A 22,630-nucleotide genomic window follows, 5' to 3' on the forward strand; every position below is an offset into this window, starting at 1 on the left:
CTGAAGTTACAGTGATGGCCCGGTCCGGCATCCTCATTATTTGACTGAAACGTTCCCTTCTCTTTTCACCACAATCATTTCCTGAATAATTTATACAGCGGCAGAGACCAGACACAAAGCAGGAAAATGTATTAGGGTCAAGTCAGCCAGAAATTGCTTGCAGAGCAAGCCAGATTTGGGGCAAACATGTAATACATGCCATCTTGATGTGAGACGCTTGCGAAGGCACTACTATAACTGGCTTAAATAATGATCTTCCTCCTTACACATCAAATAAACTCAAGTGAATGAGGCGCCACTGAACCCAATCTGCATAACAATGACAGATTTGCCTGTTGGGGGGTATGGCAGACATGACCCCTCCCTCTCTTTCACTCTTGTCAGCATTATTGTCACAGATATTTATTGGCGTGGCTGTATTTTACTGCTTTACTCGCATGAGTTATTTTCCTGATTTCTTTTGAGTTCAGAGCTGTGAGCAGCAGTAAAAGCATCTTGTAATAGATGTTTTCATATGCAAAAAATATTGTGGTTATCAGAGTTTGCTCAGCCTGCCTGAGCTGAGCTGGCCTGGTTATGCACTCACACTTATCTCTGCTTGGCCAGTGTGGAGGAGAGCTGGACAGGTCAAAAGGTCAATTGATGAAACATTTCTTCCAGCATTCATGACGAGTTCACTGAAGCACCCAATTTTTGTTTCAACATATGGTAAATACACAATATTTTATGCACTTTGTCAGAAAGAAGAGTACTGTATGTTGCTTGTTCCTCTTGTCCAAAATACTATTATGCTGTTGGCTAAAATGTTTTGGTCTGAAGATGAAATAATGTCAGTGTAAGTGTGTGGTATTTATTAGTTCTATATAGTAGATACTGTATTTATAAAGTGAGTGTATCACAATGGAGATGCATGGTTACGTAATTTTTTTAGCTCACCAGGATTTATTTAAACGTATTCATCAGCTTGTAATGTAAAAAAAAGGGGGCTTACAATGACAATAGTAGTTTTAAACCACAGTGTCATTAATAAGAAAGCCCAGGGACTGCATTAAGTGAAACAGCCTTAATTGTTTGCATTTCAATGCAGTCTATTGTTTAGGATGAATCTGTGAGGATTACACCAGGGGTTATCAGGGCTCAGCCTATACAGCTGATGCAAATGCAATTTCTTGTCAAAAGCCACTGACATTTCCAGATGACCTAAAAATCCATTTTAATTCTGTATCAGTGAGACAACTATTGTAGATATCAAGACAAAACTTGTATCATTCTCCTGTTTGCTGTGTATTTGTGTTATGTATGGAAGCCCATATCTGCACAAAAAAAACCCAAAACAAAGGTGGGAGGACTGTAATATAAATCTCCCCCAAAAATGGGTAGAGTTAGAAATTTTTACTTATTTGGTAAAAATTATGTTACACTTAGTCAAACTTATTAAATTAGTCAAGTCAATTGTAACTTGCAAAATCAAAATTATTTGATATTATATATTATTATTATAAGTAATAACTTTCACTTGCTGCTTGAGGATAACTTGTCACAGTTATGAGATGTAAGTCATAATCTTATCTTACTAAGTCAAAATAATGAAATGCTAAGTCATAAATATCACATAGTAGGTCAAAATTTTCAAATCAAAATACTGATTCACTAAGTCATATTTCTTATTGGTTAATATTATAATGTAAGTCAAATAATGTAAGTAATTTGTTATCTGATCATAAAATAGTAAATCAAAACTTGATTTAAAAATGTTGAGCTTCCTTGAATATCATGACCTTCCATTTTTCTTTATCTTTTCCGGGCAAAAATAGACCTCCATAATGATGACATTTGGCAAGAAATTGGATTGGTGATTTGCTGCTGCACTTTTGCCTGGCTGGCTAAGTGCAGTTCACAAAATGAACAAAAACTTTACTAGGGGTTGTAGAGTGAAGGAGGCCGAGAGTCTTGAGCTGAGAACTTTTTGTTAACTGGTGCATGTAAACACAAGCCTTGGAAATAGGTTAAGAGCGCTGACTGTAAAACATGGCCCACACAGAGCCTGAGTGTTCCTGTCTGTCAGGGTAACAGCACCGGACAAAAGCTCTTCTCTGAGGGTCTGTCTAAAGCGCATTAAGGAAAGGTAGCCTGCTTGTACCATCTCTCTGCTGCAGTAAGAGAGAGCTATGGATTTTCTGTCTGAAGCGCTATCAGAGTCACTGGCTGCTTGCTTTCATGGGATGAGCTTTTAATAAGTCCTGCCAAAATAGCGAGCTATAGAGGATGCATTATGATGTGGTTGTGCTGTGTTATTATGGTGGGAGTGCATCGTGTTGCCTATCATTTATCACTGAATTTCAGCTGCTCTAAGTGCTAAGCCAAAATTTAAAGTAGACAGTTTGGGAACTCACCAGTTGAGAGGATCTTGGCTGGCAGTGTCATATTTCCAGTATGAGATTAAAGTCTGTTCCTCCAGTGCTCCATGTAAAAGCAGCAACACTCTGTGTCATAGTACATCAGGATAGTGGCCTCTTGGGGGAAACCGCGGCCTGTTTCTACCCACAGCTGCAAAGGGTGGATTTCACTTGCTAATGAGCCAACCACCTATCTTCCAGCCATTCATCAAAGTCAGCCTTGTGAGCTGCCTGTGTGTGTGAAGTGGATCCCATCATCGCAGTACATTAGGTTTACTCACACCATTTTAGTCAGCAGACTTCTAGGTAACCACACCTGGACAATGATTAACATTTGGCCAGTTGATTCCAAGATTTGTTCATAAAAGTCTTATGACTGGCAAGTGTTGGGCTTCTTTAAAATGTACACGTGTCCACTGCGGTGAGAAAGTTAAATGAAGTCACTTCATTAGAATAAGCAGCGATAATAATGACATTTATGACTATTTAAATGCATACTGTTTATTTTCACTCTTGGCAACCAGTGCTGACTCTTTAAACTGCAGCGACAGATTACACTCAGTGCTAAATTGTTCTCGCCCCATTAGTAATCCAACCACCATTACCAGGAATACAATCCATGCTTTCCCTCGCATGCCCCCTGCTGACAGTGCATTACTTCAATCCTCCTTTGTCCGAAAAAAATCCCACTAGTCATCAACCAGACATTTTAACAAGTTTATTGAACCTCAGTGACACATGGCCCAAAAGGGACAATTTACTCAGACTGAAACATAAAGCCCAGTTGAATCACCTCACTGAAGCCCTTTTTCAACTGTGATGGAACTGTATAGAAAAATCTGCTCAAGACAAAGACATAAAAAGCTCTTAAGAGCAATCTGCGAAAAATGTATGAATCAACTAAGAGTGAAATCAGGAATAATTGTGGTAGTATTAGTATTTCTGCCAGAGACTTGAGCCTGCAGTAAACAAATGTGTTCAGTATGTACAAGAGGTGGATGCATAACAATACAATTCAATAGCTCTATAAATACTACTGTAAGGCTATATTGTTTGTAGAAATCACATAGATGTGTAATCTGCTCTACAGTGTGTTTCGTTTGTGGTGTTTTGTACTGGATTACATTAGATTGCACATTATTTGGTCCTCCAGTTGTATTTTTAATGAAGCTAAAATAGTGTGTCTTCAGTTCAAAAGGTTTCTAAAAAATCTTAACCTCTTTCCTCTTTTTTTCTTGCTGAGTAACTGGCTCCTTATAAACAAAATATTTACAACACACAATGCAAAATGGTAAATACATGATGCTTGCAGACAATAATCTCGAAAATTCATAAAACATCCATGAAATCGTTAGTCTTTGTAGATGTATCAGTTTGCAGCACTGCCACTAGCCTGGTCCTTTTGACCTCTAGCCTCCTGTGATTCCTGTGCCATCTTCTTGAAGTAGCGTTCAGCACGCAGTTCCTCAAAGCAGAATTCGGTGGCGCCGCTGAGCAGCAGCTCTTTACAGTACATGCTCTGCTCCTGTGGCTTTCCTGACTCGGCCTCCTTCTGCTGCTGGTGGTGCTCCTGTAGTCTCTTCAGAGGAGTTTCCTCTCTACATGGCTTACGCGCTGACAAAACTGTGTTTACAGCTGGGTTGATCTTACATGGAGTCCTGAGGAAGGGAAGGAATGACAAATATGTAACCATAACTCACAGAGTGGTACAGATTGTGACAGGAAGTATTTATTCATTCATTTCAGTGCTACACATTAATTTCAGGAATATGTTGCTTCTTAATATCATCAACCTGAATGTGAGATGTACATGTAATATTCAGCAAGTAAAAGTAATGACTTGATGCAGATAAAGTTATATTCTCATAGTCACTTACATTGTTGGAGGCTGGTCTGACTCCTCAACAAATGGCTGGAAGGTGGGTTTGGGTGGTGGTGGAGCCTATAACAGTACGTCCAAATTTGGACTTCTGGGGCATCTATGAAGTACAAAAACATAAAAATATGAAACTGAGGACTGGGATAAATTAGATGTATTTAGATTAAGTAACGTAACATCTACTTATCTCATACCTTGACATCACACCATTTTTCTGGTCTCTGCTCATTCTCCTTAGCCCTAGAAGTGGGAGGAGCCATCCAGGACTCCAATTATAGGCTCTGATGGACCAGCACTTTGAGCCTTATTTTCATCAAAGATGACCAACCGACTGTTCGATGCATTGCCAAGCACAGGAGCACCGCGTGACTGTAGGCCTCCAGAAATACCTGTCAAAAAACCCATCACTGAAATTAAGCATCTCTTCCAATAATAATGCTGATAATTTAAGGTGCTGGTGCATTTTAAAGTATCAGCTGAGTATTTGAGTAGGTGTAAATTAGATGTGTGTGCACTTACTTCTGATTGCAGGACCGGTTCTGTTAACTGGAGCAATGGCCTTTTTCTTCCCTTTGTGTCTGAGGTCGGCCAGACAAACTCTCTCTGGTTCTTTGGGTTCATCATCACTGTCCTCCTCCTCCTCCACATGCATCATCACCTGGCGGGACACACGTGCCTGCAGAGCCCTGTGAGTAACAACACAGAAAAGTGTGATTACAAACTGTTGACACCAAAGCCATAAGTTGCTTTCCAAACGGAGTTCTTTATTTATATCAAACTGAGTTGCACTAATCCATACTTGTGAAACTGCAGGAGCTTATCATGCGGTTCAGCACCCCTCTTGAATCCCTCCTGGTAGACCAGGTCTGCTTTGCGACAGTTGCCTTGATTCTCATACTCCTCAGACCAAGCGATGTAGAGAGATGCCTGTGTCACTCCTATTTCCTGTGCTTGCATGTACCTGTAAATGTCTAGTGGCTCCGGGCAGGTCTCTGCCTAATGACACATGATACAGCAAAAGTTAGCTATTTCAAAAGTTAGCTGCTGTTACTTGCAAAGTAACACAGCAGTAGAAAGTAGCAAAATTAGTCAGAGGGTAAATATTATACATACAAATTTAATCCACAAGTCAACGTAGCGTGGGTCATTGTGATATTTCTTTTCCTCTGTGAATCTGGTCACAGCCCGTTCCAACAGCGTGGCGAGGTTGCTCTCCTTTCCTCCCTGAGGGAAGGTTTGCTCTGTCCACTTTATATACCTGTGAGAGACAGAATCATGTGAGGACTAAATATAAAACCTCGCAGATTTAAGAGCTTCGCATATGGCTACACTTTACTGTTTACATATTTCTCTTACCGATCCCAAACATCAAGCGGATCATCTCCGTCATACATACGCAGTTCAGACTCAAAGGCCCTGCAGAAGCAAAAAAAAGCACAAAACCTCCATCATTATGTGAAAACTACTGGGAGCAAAAGTATTCAATAACAGTCTAGGTGCAATGTATTAAAGCTCATCCATACTGTCTCTGTTGGTTGATGGCAGAGCTGAGTCCATCCTGTTGTTGACTGAGTGCTTGGTGTAAGGCTGATATGTCTCTGCCCCGCTTCAGTGGCTGGATGTTTTCTTTGCTCAGCTCCCACTCCACATCTCCTCCTTCTGCCATTGTGGAAATTAAAACAACCAGATGCCTGCACACGGAAACAAACACAATTTCTAAGTGCCTTTAGTGATCATTTAAGCCATTTACCAAAGAAATATGGCAATTATTCTATGGTTCCTACTTCATCAGTGCAGAGATTTACTGCTTCTCTGTTTTATATAACTTACAAACTGGATATTGTTAGATTTTACATTTAAAGGCTTAAGAAGTGGCATAATTATTCAGAGGTGTTCAGCTGGCCAACAGTTTTACGTTTGTTTTAGCAGGTGCAGAAGTTGCATTTATCCCTGTCCATTGAGTTTTAGCTTTTAATAACTATTTAACTATGGCTATGATACACCTCGTCGTGTATTTTTATGTATGTTGTCGCATATAAATATACTCCTCTATTCACTCATTATCATAATAATTATTGTCATAATTTAGGACTTAAATTGGTGCTTGAGTATGCGTAGACACAAAGTCATGCAAACCACATTATATAATGGCAAAAGTAATGACAGAATATTAGTGTAAGGAGGGCTTATAACATCGTAACGACGCAGGGCTATACCAAAATCCCAGCTGGTATAATGTTACAGTCTTACACAACATTACATGTAGCAGAGGAACAAAATACTGCTGTAGCTAACATCTAACATTAGTGACTGAATGAGTTACTAACGTTAGCGAGGGCATGACGGGTGGAGCTAACACACTAGCTAGCTAATATTCACTTTAGCTCGATCGGTTTCACCGCTGTTCGCTATATTAGCCAAATTTATCCTTCACATATAAAAAATAAAACTGGTGTTTTTTCATACCGCTTACAAATCTCCTTCGTCTCTTTTCCAGATTATATTACAACTACAAAGCTGTTGCGTGGGTCGCTGTTGAGCAGTCGGTTCTGTATTTTGAACTAGGACACGAAAGCATTTGGAGAAAGCTGATTGGAGGAACCAGAAACAGGAAAACGCATTTTGACGTCACGACGTATCTTCCGGGATAATTCCTGTTTTGATTGTAGCAACGCTGAAAGGTTGAAATTAGCCAGCTAGCTGCCAAATTAATGTCCGCAGATTAGGTTTCCTTCACATATTTACCCGCAATAGGAACAAAGACCCTATTATAATTGCCCTTCACATGACTCTCTACACGTGTCGGCATGGACAACCGCTGCTTTTGTTGTGCTTCAAAGTTCAGCCTCTTCAAGAAGGAGGTAAGGTCTGGCTGGATCATATTCATCACGTAGGTATACGCATGAAAATGTTTTTAAGGAAAGTAAACGGTGTAATTGGCGTTGCTGTATCCCCACAGCTGGGCTGTAAGAGCTGCGGTCATTCCTTCTGCTCCAGTTGTTTGACTTTCAGTGCTGTGGTGCCTCGCTGTGGCAACACCCAACAAAAGGTCTGCAAACAGTGCCATGGCAATCTGACAAGGTAAAGGTAAAACTTTGCAAAAGAACAAAATATAAATGTGGTTATGGGATAAGCCTTAAAGCCTCTGACTTGAGTTTGTCTCTTCATTTTTTAGTGGGGAGTCCCAAAACAATGCTGGGAAATGGTCCCCTCCCGAAAATTACAAAAAGTAAGTTTATGACCTATTTGAAAAAAAAAAGACACTTTGTCAGCACAGCAGTATCATGATTTCTAAAGTTCATGTTTCTTCCGTAGACGGGTTGCTGCACTTGAGGCCAAACAGCAGGGACAGTCGACACAACCTCTTGCACATGGAGGCAGTAGAAACAGCAAAGCAGGCCATTTACCAACCAAAGGCCTCAGTAAAGAAGATCAGGCTATTGCTGAAAGACTCCAAAAGCTCAAAGAGGACACTACACTGAGTAATGAAATAAGATTTTTAGCAACCACTACCTACATCTAAGCTAACAATAGTAAACCTATATTTCCTCTTGACAAAAGTCATTGTAAGCTTTGTACCTCCTCTTCAGAGTCTATCCCCTCTGAAAAAGAGCTTGAGTCTCGCCTTGCTGCTCTGAAAGCTCCCAGCCGGCCAGTGCCTTCTGCGGAGGAGATGGAGGACCGTCTGGCAGCTCTGCGGGGTCAGCCTCCACCATCTCAAGCCCCTCCAGCTGTGAGCTAAGCCCCCTCTGACTTGTTTGTAACTTCCTAAGCCTTACAGTACGGCTCAGTGACAGCTTAAAGGATGTAACACTATTTGATAGGAACTGCAATTTTAAATAGTACTATGTACTTGTGTGCTTGCTTGTACAGGTGCACCGGCCTCCAGATAACAGGACTCAGATTGAACAGGCCAATGATCTGCTCAGTCAGATGACAGAGGAAGTTGCCATCGACAACCAGCACTCAAATCCTGAATGCAGTAAGTTCTAACTTCTCCCACTGTTTTCACACATATTCAACTAATAATCAATGATGTGATCTCATGCAATGACAGCATCACTGTGTGGTAGTCTTGCACAGTCATGATAAGAAAATGAAAGATTTTATCATTGTAATCAGGCAACAAAATCTCAACTCTTTCAGCTGCTATGCAGATCTCCCTAATGTGCTTATTCTCCCTTTAGATGTCGACAGCCGTATGAACGATCTCAACAAGGGGGAGGGGGGAGTACTGGATGAGAACTTGGAGGAAAACCAGGATGCAGCTAAACAGCTGGAGGTTGAGAAGGCTCATCTGCTGGAGGAGGCCATGGAGGAGCTGAGGAAGGAGCGGCATTCCCAGGATCAGATCCTCCACATGGCCAAGAGGTTGGCCGAGCTGAAGGGCCAGGACCCAGACAAAGGTACATAACACATATTACTGGCATACCACTCTCTGAACTTTATCTGTTATCTATAGATTTACACCACGGTATCTGTTGTGATATTATCATTTTATCAGATATGATAAGAGCTCTTACTGTAATCATTGCGGTCATGACAGAAACGGGAATGTGCAAGTGTATCAGAAACCACTGTTTTCTGTTTATTTTTTTGTCACTTCCAGTTACTATGGAGGACTTCCAGCATCCTGATAGTGAGGAGGAGACTGAGGAAGAAGCTGTGAGGAGAGTGTTAAAACAGGTGTGTGGCTTAGGGCACACTAAAGTGGATATTGTAATGTAGATGATAATGAATCCTACTAAATAAATGTGTTACTAAATACAACCCCAAACCTAACCCTTACCCTTAGGGGTCATGTTGAGCTAGTCAGTCAGGGCAGCCACAAGGGGCTGCTATTTTGCCATTTAAATTATTCGTATTGTGAACTGCAGACATGTCCTGAAATTCTTATTCTTCTGATTTGTGTTCCAGCTGTCAGAGGAGACTGCCCTGGATGAGGCCAGTGGCTACAACATACCTTTAGAACAGAGTGGACCTAGAAACACAGAGAAGAAAAAAACTTCAAAGAAACTGGTACTAAACAACAGCCATAGTAGAAATTCATACATTTTCCTGTCTATTGGAGATAATAGCATTAATGCCTTGTTGTTTTGATGTGTATTAAAGACACAGGCTCCAGCACCCAATAGCAGGATTTCATCCGCTGCTGTGGCACATCAGCCGTCAGACAGTGATGAAGATGAACTTCCGTGGTGCTGCATCTGCAACCAAGACGCCACACTTCGCTGTCACACCTGTGATGGAGACCTCTACTGCAACCGCTGCTTCAGGTAGCCCAGCATGCATTCTTTATAACAAGCACTACAAGAATTCTGATTCCCTATTCAGCTTTGCATGGAAGTCTAAACTCTGATGCCCTAAGAAAGAAGCCTGTGATTTGGAATGTATACCATGACCCAGATACACATTGTAGGCAGGCTGCTGCCATACTGTTAAGCAGCATGAATATAAAGTATTTAGTGTGATGAATTATCAATTCACACTCCATTATCTCCCCAGGGAAGGCCATGATAAATATGACAGGATGGAGCATCGCACCACTAACTACACTGCGCCAAAGAAGAAGAGAAAGACATGATAGACTGAGCTGTAGGTGTCTGCCTTATCAGGCTCTTGTCAGTCATCACCCTTAGACTTGTGCTTTAGCCTTAAGTGACCTATTATTGTTGAAAAAATGAGAAAAAAATGGTCTCAGAAGATGTAAACACTACCTATTATCTAAAGCAATCAAGAGCTCCTCATTTTAACCTCTAACTTATCGTATCTAATCCATCCATAGTGACTTATAAACATGTGTCTCTGTAGATGAGAAGAAGAGCAGCGTCTGTTTTCTGTAACTGCAAACACTGACCGAGATGAACAGAATAAACAAAAAACAAGGGGTAACATTTATGGCAAAGACTAGACATAGACTTCAATGTAAATGCGATACAATACACATATATACTGTATATAATAAGTGGGACATAGCCCTTATTTTTTTCTGTAGCGTATAAAAATAGATGTGATTTGAATCAGAGGCTGCTAGACAGTGTTGGTATTTTAACTACAGCTTCTGCTCACGGAAAAGTTTTAATCTGTCCAACTTAATAAGCTTGAAGGTTTTTTTTCCCTCTGTCACTTGTCCTACTTCCTAAAAGCAACAAAGGCTCATCTTAGACTGACTTTGCACTTGTCACCATTTGATTTTTTATTTTTTTAATTGACAACACACACAGAAGGCAGACACATCATGAGCTCATCTGGGATGATGCACAGTCCCAGACTACTGTCAGCTCTGGAGTGAAGAAGCATAGAGGAGTCGGTATAAAAGGATTACTGAGGGCTTTGTTTTCTTTTAGCAGGCACTGCAGTGACTCTTGTAATCTATGTTTGGCTGCAAGTTTGACATGAGTATTGCCTTTCTTGTCCTTGTGTGTAATTTCATTATAAAGAAAGCAAAAGTGTTGGATGCTAAGTCACGTCTTTGAGAGAACTCAGCATAGTTTTTTTTTTTGTTTTAATTTTAACACTGAAGCGTCTTCTTTTAAAATCAAAGTTATCATTATTTGACAAAAATGTCTCAGTCTGGCAGGCCTTGTCAGAAGTGTAGTGTTATAGTTTGGGTGGCCTCCATGTCAGAGAAGCAAGAGTGGAAGTGGGGGCGAAACCAAGCAAATTACTATAATGGAGCCCTCAGACGAAAGACCCTCAGTGTATGACAGAGAGATGGCCAGAGTGCAGTTTCATCAGTGTGCATTACTGTCTGGGTAACTGAGGAGAAACCATAATTACACTCCCCTCCGGGGGCTTGCTCCATTAAGGTTTGTATGGAGGCCGTTACTGTGTTTGCCTTTTCTGGCCATGTCATACACGCACCACAGACAGGAAATGGATGAGGATAATGGATGCATACCTAATGGACCTTCCTGCTGCTGATTTCACTGTGTTTACTCCTAGACCTGACATATCATTGTCTCCTTTGTTTCCATCACCCTGTTGAAAAATTCACAGTAGAAAACAGAACCATGTATTCTGGAGGACACTATCATTCTTTAAAAGTTAATAAGGATTTTAGAGTAATAAATAATAAAGGGCAATTGTGGTAATAGCACATTTCAGGTGGTACTGTAAACTGCTGGGTATTATGGACATGTCAGTATTTATTTGTATATGTGGAATTAATAATTTCTGATGATACCTGTTGTGAAATCACATTTAAGCCTTTGGTTAATTCATCAACAGCTTTGTCTTGAAAATGTTCCATTTTATTTTGACATACAACACTGTTATCAGAACAAAAAATATTTATGTACATAAATAAGCAACTGAAAATGTACAGTCTTCCACAAAAAAAAAAAAAAGTCCATCTGAGTAATAGTAAGTACAGCTTTTATCTCATGTGCATTATTGGTACATTTATGGGGAAATGTTATAGCAGTCCATAAATTAAAGTGAAATAATAAAAATGAAAATCCATTCAAAACCCAACTGCTCCGGTGTTAGACTGACGCTGGCCCAGGAAGAAGAGTCCCGCTGACCCACGAAAAGCATATACAGGCATCCAAATAGTTAATGTGTGGAAGATGGGAAGATAAGAGGCTCCACATTGTCTCAATTCTTTATTTGACCTATAATTATTTCTTCAAGGGACCTGACATTTTGCGTAGACCCTTTATCCTGTAGAGCAGCCCGTTGATAAAATCCTGTGAGGAAGATGACAAAAATAAGAAACTAAACAGCAACAGCAAACTATTATTTTCTTGAAGTTAAATGTCATAATCTTCATGTACTACTGTGTAGTTTCATATAAGTAATAGATTTTATTTTATTTTTTGTCCCACCTCTTTTGGCTTCCCGCATTCCTGCAACAGCTCCTAACAAAGAAAACAAACAGACAGGCTTACTAACAACACTGGACATTACTTTCACTGCAAACATTGCAACATTGGATTCCAGCAAGGGTCAAGTGCTTGTTAAGTTATTACCCCACACCACATAGCAAACAGTCAGGTATGTGCAAAGGTGTCAAGGAGGAACAGGGTGGTAAAAATGTTTAACTTCATTGGCCTGAATGTGAGAGGTTAATTTGCACAGTCTTACCTGCAGTCGGGTTCTCTGCCCCTCATCTGTCAGCTCCAGGAGCTCGTCTATATCAATCTCTAACTCTGGGATCTCTTCCTCCTGTGAGAGCAGAGAGAAACAACAGTTAGAGGCAATATTTCTCTATTGCTATATTGCTCACAGTTGCATTGCTGCATGCTACAAAAGCCCTTGCACACGTTGTATAATTTGGGCTTACTGCCATCCTTTCACTCCCAGTGGTAAGACAGTCCACACCAGTGAGCAGAGTCATTCAGAAGGAAAAGAAAGCGAGGGATGTGATCCAGGATATGATGCAACATGGCAGGGATTTCACTGCTGCACAGTAATATACAAGCAGCTAGGACTGTCAAGTTTTGAGTGACAGCTCCATACTTTTATCAGTGGTCAATCACCTGAGTTAGTGGTGGTTGTACTGTAGAAATGAGGATAAATACTGTTTTTCTTCCTCAGTAATTGTTCATAACAATGATGTGATTGATGATGTGCTGTGCATGTGGAGCAAAGCCTTTAGAGCGCTGAGGCATGAAGGCAAAAGGGCTCCAGGAGGCCATACTTGCCACATGCCACCATCAGATTTCATGGATGATTTACCCTGCTGGCATTTAGCGCAGACTACTGAGCGTATTTCTAGTTAAAATGTTTTCTAAAGAATATATTGATCTCAGATGGATTGTACCACAATGTAATTAAAATACTGGCTGCATTCATTGTAATACAGTGAGTGTTTTTTCTGAAAGGTTATGTAACCTTGTATACAGATTGTAAAAAAAGAGAGGCTGCACAGTGTCTCAAGCTATAAAAATCTAATATAGTAAAGTAATCAGTTCATATCAAAAGCTCTTATCCACACCTTTCGGCTACATTTTCAGAAGGAATGGGGAGTACTCAGCGGAGGAACCCTGAACTACAGATATCTTGAGTCAGCAGGCTTACACTCATATTTGACAAGTGGGGCCTCTTTTTAAGAGGAATGTTTTCCGGTTGGGGAGTTTTCATGGCTGGTGAGGATGGGGCTTGCACAGCTTTCTGGATGAGGAGAGAGCTAATCAATGTGGAAGTGCTGAGTGGCGAAATAGATGGGCCCACCTTCGGAGTCCCCCGGTGCCCTCTCTAACTGATACATACTGCCAGTTTGGACCCCATGTGATTCTGCTGATGTCTGCAGAACACATGCAGGGCTGAACTCTTTGTTTTTTTTTTTTTTTTTGGTCCATGCTGTATATTTTGTGCAGTGTGGGTTTTGCTTTGCCAGCCCTAATGCAGAGTCTTTTAAATCAACCCTGCTCTTCTATCCTTGCTGCTCATGTATTGCTTGTGTAGTCCTTATTTTAGCAGTAAAGCATTGTTTCTTAATCTTGCTCACACCTCTTTATCTTGCCATTTATACTTCAGTGAAAAGGGTAACAGCAGCCTATAGTAATGAACCTGAGCAGTTACTTTAAAACTTTCTTGTTAACAAAGTAGGTGTATTCTCTCTCCCTTTTTGGCATCCCACTGTAAATATTAATAACTGTAAATAACACATTTGCTGTGATATGATTACTGTGGTGTTCACTTGCATAGTTTTGGCAGATTTTAAGAGTTAATTTGCACAGAGCTGCGATTATTAAATTTATTTTAAAAAATGATAGACTATATATATATATATATATATATATATATATGTGTGTGTGTGTGTGTGTGTGTGTGTGTGTATAGATATATAACTATTCCTTTATTTACAGTGCTCTTAAACCTTCTCTGTCTGCCCTGTGACTGCAGGACCGTGCAGAGCACCACTGAATATCAATGAGAGACATTTTCACTGAGCTGAGGCGAACATGTGCATTTATCATGAAGAAATGTGATTTGACCCCTCCAGTTCCTCTCCAGTATTTTATATTGTACCACAGTCGCAATTTTCGTCTTGTTGACAGTTACCTTCATTGTCAGAGGAAAAGAGCATTTTAATGAGGCCTCTGGGCAGAAATGTCTCAGCAGCACTTTTTTGAAGTTAAAAGCAACAGACTGAAGCTAAAATGAATGTTGGCACTAATACTGGAATCCATGAATATCAAAGTGGTTCTCAGAGGATTTCAGTTTCAGACAGCAGTGCAGATGCAGACTAAATAAGCGGTTGAATTTAGTCAAGATAAGACGACCTCCACCGGAATTTATAATTCAGAATCATGGGTGTTTCATCATTCTCATGAGGTGACCTAGTTTTTTTGCTATCAGGACTCCTTCAGCTTTCACAGTGGTAGCTATGAACATTGAAATCATTTTTAAAACATGTTTTATTTATTCTATTCTTACAAGAACTTTGTCCTTTTGTGCTGCTTGAGTGGTACTGTTTCATTTTTTCCTATGAGAAACACTTTATTCAGGGTAAGCTCACTAATAATGCCCTCAGGATGATGGTACAGATTGGCCAGTTGGACCCATAAAATGCTTGTTGTGAAACTGTGAAATTGAGTATTGATATTCATGTCCACCTGGGAATAATTCCTAATGATTTTTGTGACTCCCTGACTGACGGGCAACCCTCAGGCCGATATATGCCCTTGACTGTTGCAATATACGGTATATTGAAAACCAGACCGAAAGGCCTGAATTTCCTTGAAATTTAGAACTATAAGAACTGTGAATGTCCACCATTAGGACAAAGTTTCTAGTTGCACAACAATCTACTGGACAGTTTACCACGATATTTATTCAGTTCATTTAAGCTACTCAGAAGATCAGCCATAGCCAGTGATTGATCACCCTATCACCACTGTAAGGCCAACATTTCCACTTAGTACATAATATATATAATATATATTATATACATTATATATATATATAATGTACAGATTATTGTGAAGTTTGCTGAACTTTCTCCTCATGAAATCATCTCTTTTGGGATCCATTTATACTCTCAAACTCATCAGCTCTTTAAGCAGGACAAATAAAAGCCAGATTACTATGAAATTTGCTTTATATATTCACAGTCCTCAGATGACAAATGCTGACTGTTTTGCTGTGCCATTTTGACTTCTTAAGTTGGTTTGTTGTTCAACTTAACAATGAGACAGCTAGCAAGCATGTAGCCTGTTACTGTTTAAAGCTATAGTCTGAGATTTTGGGAAATATCCTAATATACTATTCTGCTGAGAGTTAGGTAAGAAGATCAATACCATTCTTATATATGTAAACTAAATGTGGAGCTGTAGCAGCTGTAACCAGCTAACTCCTAACAAAATTTTAAAAACAATATTTAAATTAATGAGCTTTATTTCTTTAAAGGTTTTTGTGTGTAGCTAGATTTCCTATGTGTAAGTTAAAATATTCACTTCATCTCAATCTCAGAAATGTTGCGATAAAACATCAATTACAGTGTGGCTCTGTGACCCACGCTACATGTTTGCTATTGTTATGTAAAGGAAACCATGCCCAGGAAGTCCACAGCTCTTTTGGGAAAATGCCAATCTTGTCTTAAACTTATCAGAACCTTTTCTCTTTTCCTGTTAGAGGCACGAGCTGCCCACATATCACAACATTCATTAACTTTACACTGTGAGTCATGGCAAAGGGCAAACAGAGTGTAAAAAAATCCTTTGTCCATTATGAACAGAAAGTGCAAGAGTGAGCCAAATTTTAAGTAATAATTAAAACCTATAAAACAATTCTGTGATTACTCTGTGTTTACAACAAGTTCTAAGCCAATATAACAATATAAGTGTAAATAGTTTTAAAGAATTTCAATAAAAGAGGCATTCACTGAAAAGGCCTAATTGTTGAGTTACAGTAGGGAAAACACTGATCTGGGCTCTGGGTTACTCCACACTCACAGGCCTTGATGTCACTCACCATTTTCAAGTATATCAAGAACTGTTTTCACAACTATATTTAGTTTATCACTCTGGAAAGGTGTGAAGTTTGCAAAGAATGCAGCCACTCTGGACCGAGGCAGCACTTGTATGAATTAGAGATGTGGCTAAATAATTCAGGTGGTGACACAGGGGACTGATGGTAAATGCTTCCACGCGGAAGACTCAGAGAACCAACAGAGTAACCTTCCCCTGAGCCTATGCAAAATTCATTACACTGGCCAGTGCACATGGACAAGTCATGCCTAATTCCACACAAGTGACTAATGCAAATATCAAGTCTGACCCACCTGGAAAGTAAAGCTTTAATTTTCATACGGCAAGGACATAGACATAGGAACTTCAGTTCTGCTTCAGTGCATGATGATAGGTATTATCATGATTGAATCAAAGGCATTTCTTGTGATAGTGCTATCTTTCATCAATCATACTGAGATCCCAGTAAGGTGGAGAAACATGCACATTCACTATCTGCTCTGTGCACGTGCTTCATGTTAATACTCGTGTTAGATTGTGTTAGAAGCAGAACATGAAAGGCTGCAAACATTAAATAATTCTATGTTTCTGGGACGAGATCAAAAGCGTAGACAGAGAAAGACTTGAGATCTGTTTTTGTTATTCGCATGTCCTGGTTTCCACTAATGTGATTTATTCCATCCTCTGCCTCACAAGCATATTATCATATGTTACCACAGGGAAGAAGGCTTGGGGCGTAAATGGATTAAAGCTCATAAAATAAGCATTGTGATAAGAAAAATACTTGCACAATGGTGCAACCCTGACTGTCTGCTGATCTAGATAAAGGTGGGCATAGATAACTGGAGATGCTAGTTATCTATCGCCACACTTTCTCCATGTCAGCTAGTCAGCCATATGGATGTGCATGCATGCTCACGCTCTGCAGCATCAGTATACTGTATACCATATTCAAAGGGCTTCTCAACAGTGCCAGACAGAGAGGTGGCTGCGGCCAAGGGTCTCTGTGTGGTTTTGGAGGATTAAATGAGAAACACTTTGTCTCCGACTTCTTCTGCACGAAACGGAGGCGGCGTTGTCATCTGATCTGCATCGTCATTATGGAAGCCTGTGCTCCTCAACAGACACCCCTGATTCCACTGTGTGCCATGCTGCCTCATGTGGGCGATGAGACATCTGTTGCCATGGTTTCCCCTCAGAGAATGCCAAGCAAATCAATATGGAGCCTCTGACATAATTGGATTGTATCCCACCATACAGGAGTGGAGTTGTGTGGAGGGTGTGTTGCTGTGTGTGTGTGTGTGTGTGAGAGAGAGAGAGAGAGGGAGCTGGCTGTAATCCCCCTGTACATATTAAACATAACTATCTATGAAATGAGGCCATTAATTAAGCTCACTATAGAAATAATGAGCACATATTTCCATACCATAACTGTATTAATATAAACTCCTTATCATAAAGCATAGGGAAAAGAAAGTGTGTGTGTGTTTACTTATACTCCAAGGTTCTCTAAAGCCTAAATGCTACCATCATCAATCATCATCTCTATATATGTAGTAATATCTAAGTATGTATTTTCAGTCTTGCATAGCAATTCAGTGACTGTTCAAGAATGTGTCTGCAAACAAAGAGACAGGACACACACAGACACTGAAAAGATGACATAATGTCCTGGATGCCACCATAACAGCAGGACATTAAAACTGCCACTTCTTTATTACTTTATCACACAGTTACAGTAATACTGGTCTGCTGTTCTCACTTGTCTTCTTCCTCAGCATTGCTTGCCTCAGATGTTACTGATACTCACACTGTGTGAATCCATCATCCAAATGCCTAAATTGTAAATATATCCATAGGGCGGCCATATTGTTTAAAGTGATGTAGGTGTTGTATTGTGTCAGAATGGAAACATGCTTTCAATTAAGTCCTAATGACTTCAATTAGACATCATATCTTAGTTGAATAATCTTATCAGTATGGTAGAACACAGCACCGTTGATCAGGTTGATGACACATGAGGGCTTGTGTGCCATGAAGCACGGCTACTTGCCTCCCACCCACTCCTCTTTTAGGTAATCTCTCACAGATGATGGATAGTCCACCACAGGCAGTTTCCCTCCCTTGCACCCTATCTCTCACCTCCTTCAGGCCACCCAAACACAAGTGTACATCCGAGTGTGTGGCTGCGTGAGCCAGCCCTACCAGCCTCCTTCCCCCATACCTCACAATCAAACAGGAGGTGCAGCTGCCCATCGATCCACTCCTCGATATCCAGCCTCCTCTGCAGGTCCTTCCGGTTGTATTTGACTGTCAGCTTGCCCAGCTTGCGGTGTGCCGGCTCCTCCGTTTTGTCCGCTGCCTGGAACATCACCCTGGACTGGGTGCTAGGCTCTGACGCCATGGCTGCCACGGCCTCGGGAGAACCGTGGAAACACACTGAGCTCTATCTCACACACACACACACACACACACACACAGACCCTCAAGCTCTGACACGTTTGCCTCGCACACTGGCTCCCTTACTCTGTCTCTATATCTCTGCTTCTGCTGTTCCAGTGAGCTGCTGTTCCCATGCGTATCTCCTGTTATCTTGTTGAGTGTTTCGTGTTCTTCCTTCTCTATAACACTGACTCTGGTTCTCTGCCTGTCCCCGTCCTCTCTCTCTCTCGTTCTCTCTCTCTCTCTCTCTCACTGTCTTGCTCTCCTTCCCTCCTCCTCTTGCAACACCCACTGGCTGCACTATCAGGAGGATGGTAATGAGATATGCCTCTGTGTATGTGTGTGTGCTCGAGTTTGTGCATGCATTTGTGTGTGTGTGTGTGTGTACACATGCACCTTTAAGGGTGTGTGTTTGCTTTTTGCTCTCTTCCTCTGTGTTATAGCAGGTGGGAGAGCGTAGGTCAATTACAGCAATAAAAAGTGGATAAAAGGTGAGAGGGCAACCACTGCAATCAAGTTAGGACTAGGATTACTCTGGAAATATTGTAGAATTTCCTGTATTGAAATCAGAAAATATAGAAACACATGTATTTTTCTTCTTTTATCTCAACCATATGATCTAAAGACGTAACTTTCATCTGAAACATCTGCACACCAACCGTATATATATTTTACTAGTCTCTCTGTAATAGTATCTAAAGTATTTATCTGCCCACAAAGTCCAAAGGGTTTGCCATGCTAAGGCCTCTTGTGTTCACACACACTTCCAACAATAGCTGGGTCCCCCTGACAGGTGAGCCAGGATTCCTCTAGTGTGATAGCCACCTTGTCCTTTATAACAGGCATTATCAGGTGTACGTTTAATAAGCCTTGAAGTCAAATTGGCATCCTCAGTTACGCACCCATACATAATGGATGAACAGGAGAGCACTGTTTATAGCTGTTTAGAAGTCAAATGTCAAACAAAAAGTTGTCGAAACTGCCAACGTCTGCAAAGTCAAATATGTACAGCAGCACATAACCCAAGGTCAAAAATTCATAGTTGTACCTCCCAGTGCCAAATTATTACAGGTGAGACAACAGAGACAACAGGCTGCAGAGTTTCCACAGATCCTATTACGATATGAATAATGGGGTTCAGTTTTTTGTTTTGGCAGGGACTATCAATCAGCCATAGGCGCACGTGTTCACCCACTGATGCACCGTCTGTTACAAACACTGAATTATTGAGTGCCTTGGAGCAGCTCACCTTTCCAGGCAAACAAATTCATTCATCTTGTCTTATGCTACTCGGTTCTGCGCCGCCAGCTTGGCTAAAACCAGGGGACGTGGAGTTAGGCCTTCTCACCTCAGACCTGGCTTGGTGACTCACTCTGGGAGGAGGGAGAAATAGAGAACGGAGGCAGAAAATGAGCTTGACCTCTGATGCTTCATTTTAACTGTTAAATGAAGATGTCATTGTCAGGAAGCTGTACAGTTTGTAGATACTATCTTAATCTTTCCAATGAATCAATTATCCCCTAACTCAATCCAGCTGGGATTATGATTCAGTGTGAATTACAAAAGAATTCACCTACATTTCATAATCTGAGCCACCACTTCCTGCCTCTTCCCCAGTTGTTGACAGGTACCTGTGCGGCTTCATGACTCATCACATACTGTAATTTGATGACCCAACTCTTGAGTCATCTCAGTATCACTATTATTACAAAAATATGATTGTAGCTCCTGTGACTTTAAATTATAATTCACATTAATAGTTGAATGCTGTGTGAGAAAGTATAAGCAAAAAGCATGTTTTTAAATGTGGAAAAACTAAAATTGTTGCCCCTCAGCTTCTTCTTCAGCTGTTGGTGGAATCATACTGCCACCTTCTGGATTAAGGCTAGTAAATCTGAAAGATGAAGTCTAGAAGCACTAACAGCTGTGACACAACAAATATGGATGACAAAGATCAATGTCATTTTAGTTGGTATTTGGTCTGCCAGCACTGTCTGAGCTTTAAATTTTGTCTCAACACATTTTAAAATATATTTTATATATATTTTAATATTATATTTAGTAGTATTGAACATGAGTATTATTGAACATATGTTTTTCCTAACTCACAGAATAAAACATTTCTATCCTATTAGCTATACCATTTTTGGACACAAAGGTCTAAAGGTCTTTTTCAAGGAATTCATCAAAAACCTGTCCAAATCCACTCCAAATGGCATAAAATGTGCCCCTGGGTGACTTTGAGATGAAAGATTTGGACCTGAAATTTTGACATTTTTTCACTCCAAACAATGACACCATGGTGTCAACTTTTTGAAAGACTTCCTTACAGTGTCAGCAAGACCTAATATATTAATAATACTGTAAAATCATACTTTTAAATAAGAAATTGTGATGTCATTTTACCCTTTTTCATCTAGTCACCAAAAGTTGACCCGACTACTGAAACATCATGGAGAAGGTGTGAGGGTATTTGGATTGGTCTTTCGGATATTGACTTTGACTAGACTTTATTGATCCCTTGGGATGACTCCCTCAGGGAAATTAAGTTTCCAGCAGCTTATATGGACAGAAGCAGCACACAGGACAGTTTGCAAACAACAACAGCAACTGCTTGCAAACAGGTATAGAGAATAGAATAAAGAAATAAACAGTAAACTCTTAATAGGATAAAAAAAAAACACTGTAAACTCTTAACTAAATATACAAACTATAAATAGAATAAAATAAGAATGAGATAGGATAAATAAATATGGAGAACTGTATATGGCCTGTGATATTCAAAGAGAGGGTGCCTGGGTGTGGATAAATAATATGACTCTGGTGCATCATGGGTAAAAGCTTTAACACTATGTAGTGTTGTGTTAATTTAAAGAACCATTGGACATTTAGGGGAGTATGCTTCTTTACTTTATTGTTGTAGTGTGTATTATGTTGTAGTGTGTGTGTGTATATATATATACACAGACACACACATACAGTACTGTAGCATCACTGCGATAAATAGGTGATAAAATTTTATTTGCATAAAGACTGAAAGCAGAGGAAACATCAAGTTTGACTCTACACTTGGCCCAGTCAAAACAGTTTGTTCCAACAAGTATCTCAGAAAAACTATAACTTCTGTCTTTATATTTCTGTTTGTGTACAGATCAAACAGATGTGATCCAATGTGTTAATCAGGGAAGTTTAGAGTTGTATGTCATGTATGTGGTTTTAAAAAAAGTTTAGACTGAGCCAGGGTAGGTGTTTCTCCTACTTCAAGTCTTCATGCTAAAGTAAGCTACCTCCTGGCTCTAGCTTAATATTTAAAAAATATTTATGAGAGTGATATTTTCTGTTCTCCTCAGCTAGGTATTTATTAAACCACAAGTTGTATTACTATATTCTTAGTAACTAAAACTTGAAGCAGGGAGACTCTCAAATGTATCTGATTAATTAGTATTGATGAATCTAAGTGGACAAATCAAAATTCAAAGCTGTGATATGTCAGTGATGTCTGCACCATCAGTCTGTTGACATCCAAATTCTTTTGTCTGATAATTAGCAATAATTTATGTAAAATTAGAATAAGAATATACAGTAGAAAAGTACTTTATAAAGTATATACTGTTTAGATCTTAAAGTGTAACTTGAGTCTTGCTTTATGTACTGGATAGAAGGGGAGCCTGAAAACTATGGAGTAGAGACTGAAGACTGTATAGGAACTGGGAACATGGACAAACCTATAAGAGGTATGTTGCACTATTACATATTATTATTTCAAAGCAGCAGAGTGTGAATATCATTATTTTTACTTTGTATACTTGATAACATTAATTAAAATATTTGTGACCCCTGGCTGCCCATTCAAAATCTACAACACACACACACACACACACACACACACACACACACACACACACACACAAAGTTGTTTGTGTTTGTGTCTGTTTTTACTCTGGAGTCTCGCAGTCACTTAAGAACCAGAAGGGAGTGGCATCTCGGGAGTGGAA

At 40.0% G+C, this 22,630-nt stretch overlaps 3 protein-coding genes across 3 annotated transcripts; 1 reads left to right on the plus strand and 2 right to left on the minus strand.

The window, feature by feature from the left end:
- Positions 1 to 3,099: 3,099 nt before the first annotated feature.
- Positions 3,100 to 6,883, minus strand: bub1bb (BUB1 mitotic checkpoint serine/threonine kinase Bb). The gene is given in 11 exon segments (XM_051078136.1): positions 3,100 to 4,054; positions 4,274 to 4,338; positions 4,340 to 4,375; positions 4,470 to 4,554; positions 4,556 to 4,664; positions 4,795 to 4,961; positions 5,075 to 5,271; positions 5,389 to 5,533; positions 5,632 to 5,691; positions 5,799 to 5,966; positions 6,742 to 6,883. Coding segments are annotated over 10 exon segments (1,296 nt in total). The 5' UTR covers positions 5,942 to 5,966; positions 6,742 to 6,883; the 3' UTR covers positions 3,100 to 3,765.
- Positions 6,884 to 6,930: 47 nt separating this feature from the next.
- On the plus strand, positions 6,931 to 10,732 carry zfyve19 (zinc finger, FYVE domain containing 19). Its single transcript, XM_018690231.2, has 11 exons — positions 6,931 to 7,136; positions 7,235 to 7,356; positions 7,451 to 7,504; positions 7,591 to 7,757; positions 7,866 to 8,008; positions 8,149 to 8,257; positions 8,463 to 8,681; positions 8,885 to 8,961; positions 9,193 to 9,294; positions 9,388 to 9,551; positions 9,781 to 10,732. The coding sequence occupies exons 1-11, from the start codon at positions 7,083 to 7,085 to the stop codon at positions 9,857 to 9,859; spliced, it is 1,290 nt and encodes a 429-aa protein (XP_018545747.1). The 5' UTR covers positions 6,931 to 7,082; the 3' UTR covers positions 9,860 to 10,732.
- Positions 10,733 to 11,506: 774 nt separating this feature from the next.
- On the minus strand, positions 11,507 to 18,907 carry ppp1r14d (protein phosphatase 1 regulatory inhibitor subunit 14D). Its single transcript, XM_018690232.2, has 4 exons — positions 18,418 to 18,907; positions 12,364 to 12,444; positions 12,105 to 12,137; positions 11,507 to 11,966 (listed from the first exon to the last, which is right to left on the minus strand). The coding sequence occupies exons 1-4, from the start codon at positions 18,595 to 18,597 to the stop codon at positions 11,898 to 11,900; spliced, it is 363 nt and encodes a 120-aa protein (XP_018545748.1). The 5' UTR covers positions 18,598 to 18,907; the 3' UTR covers positions 11,507 to 11,897.
- Between the last annotated feature and the right edge of the window lie 3,723 nt (positions 18,908 to 22,630).

The sequence above is a fragment of the Lates calcarifer genome, linkage group LG19, assembly GCF_001640805.2.
Source record: "Lates calcarifer isolate ASB-BC8 linkage group LG19, TLL_Latcal_v3, whole genome shotgun sequence".
In the NCBI taxonomy this organism is placed as follows: domain Eukaryota; kingdom Metazoa; phylum Chordata; class Actinopteri; family Centropomidae; genus Lates; species Lates calcarifer.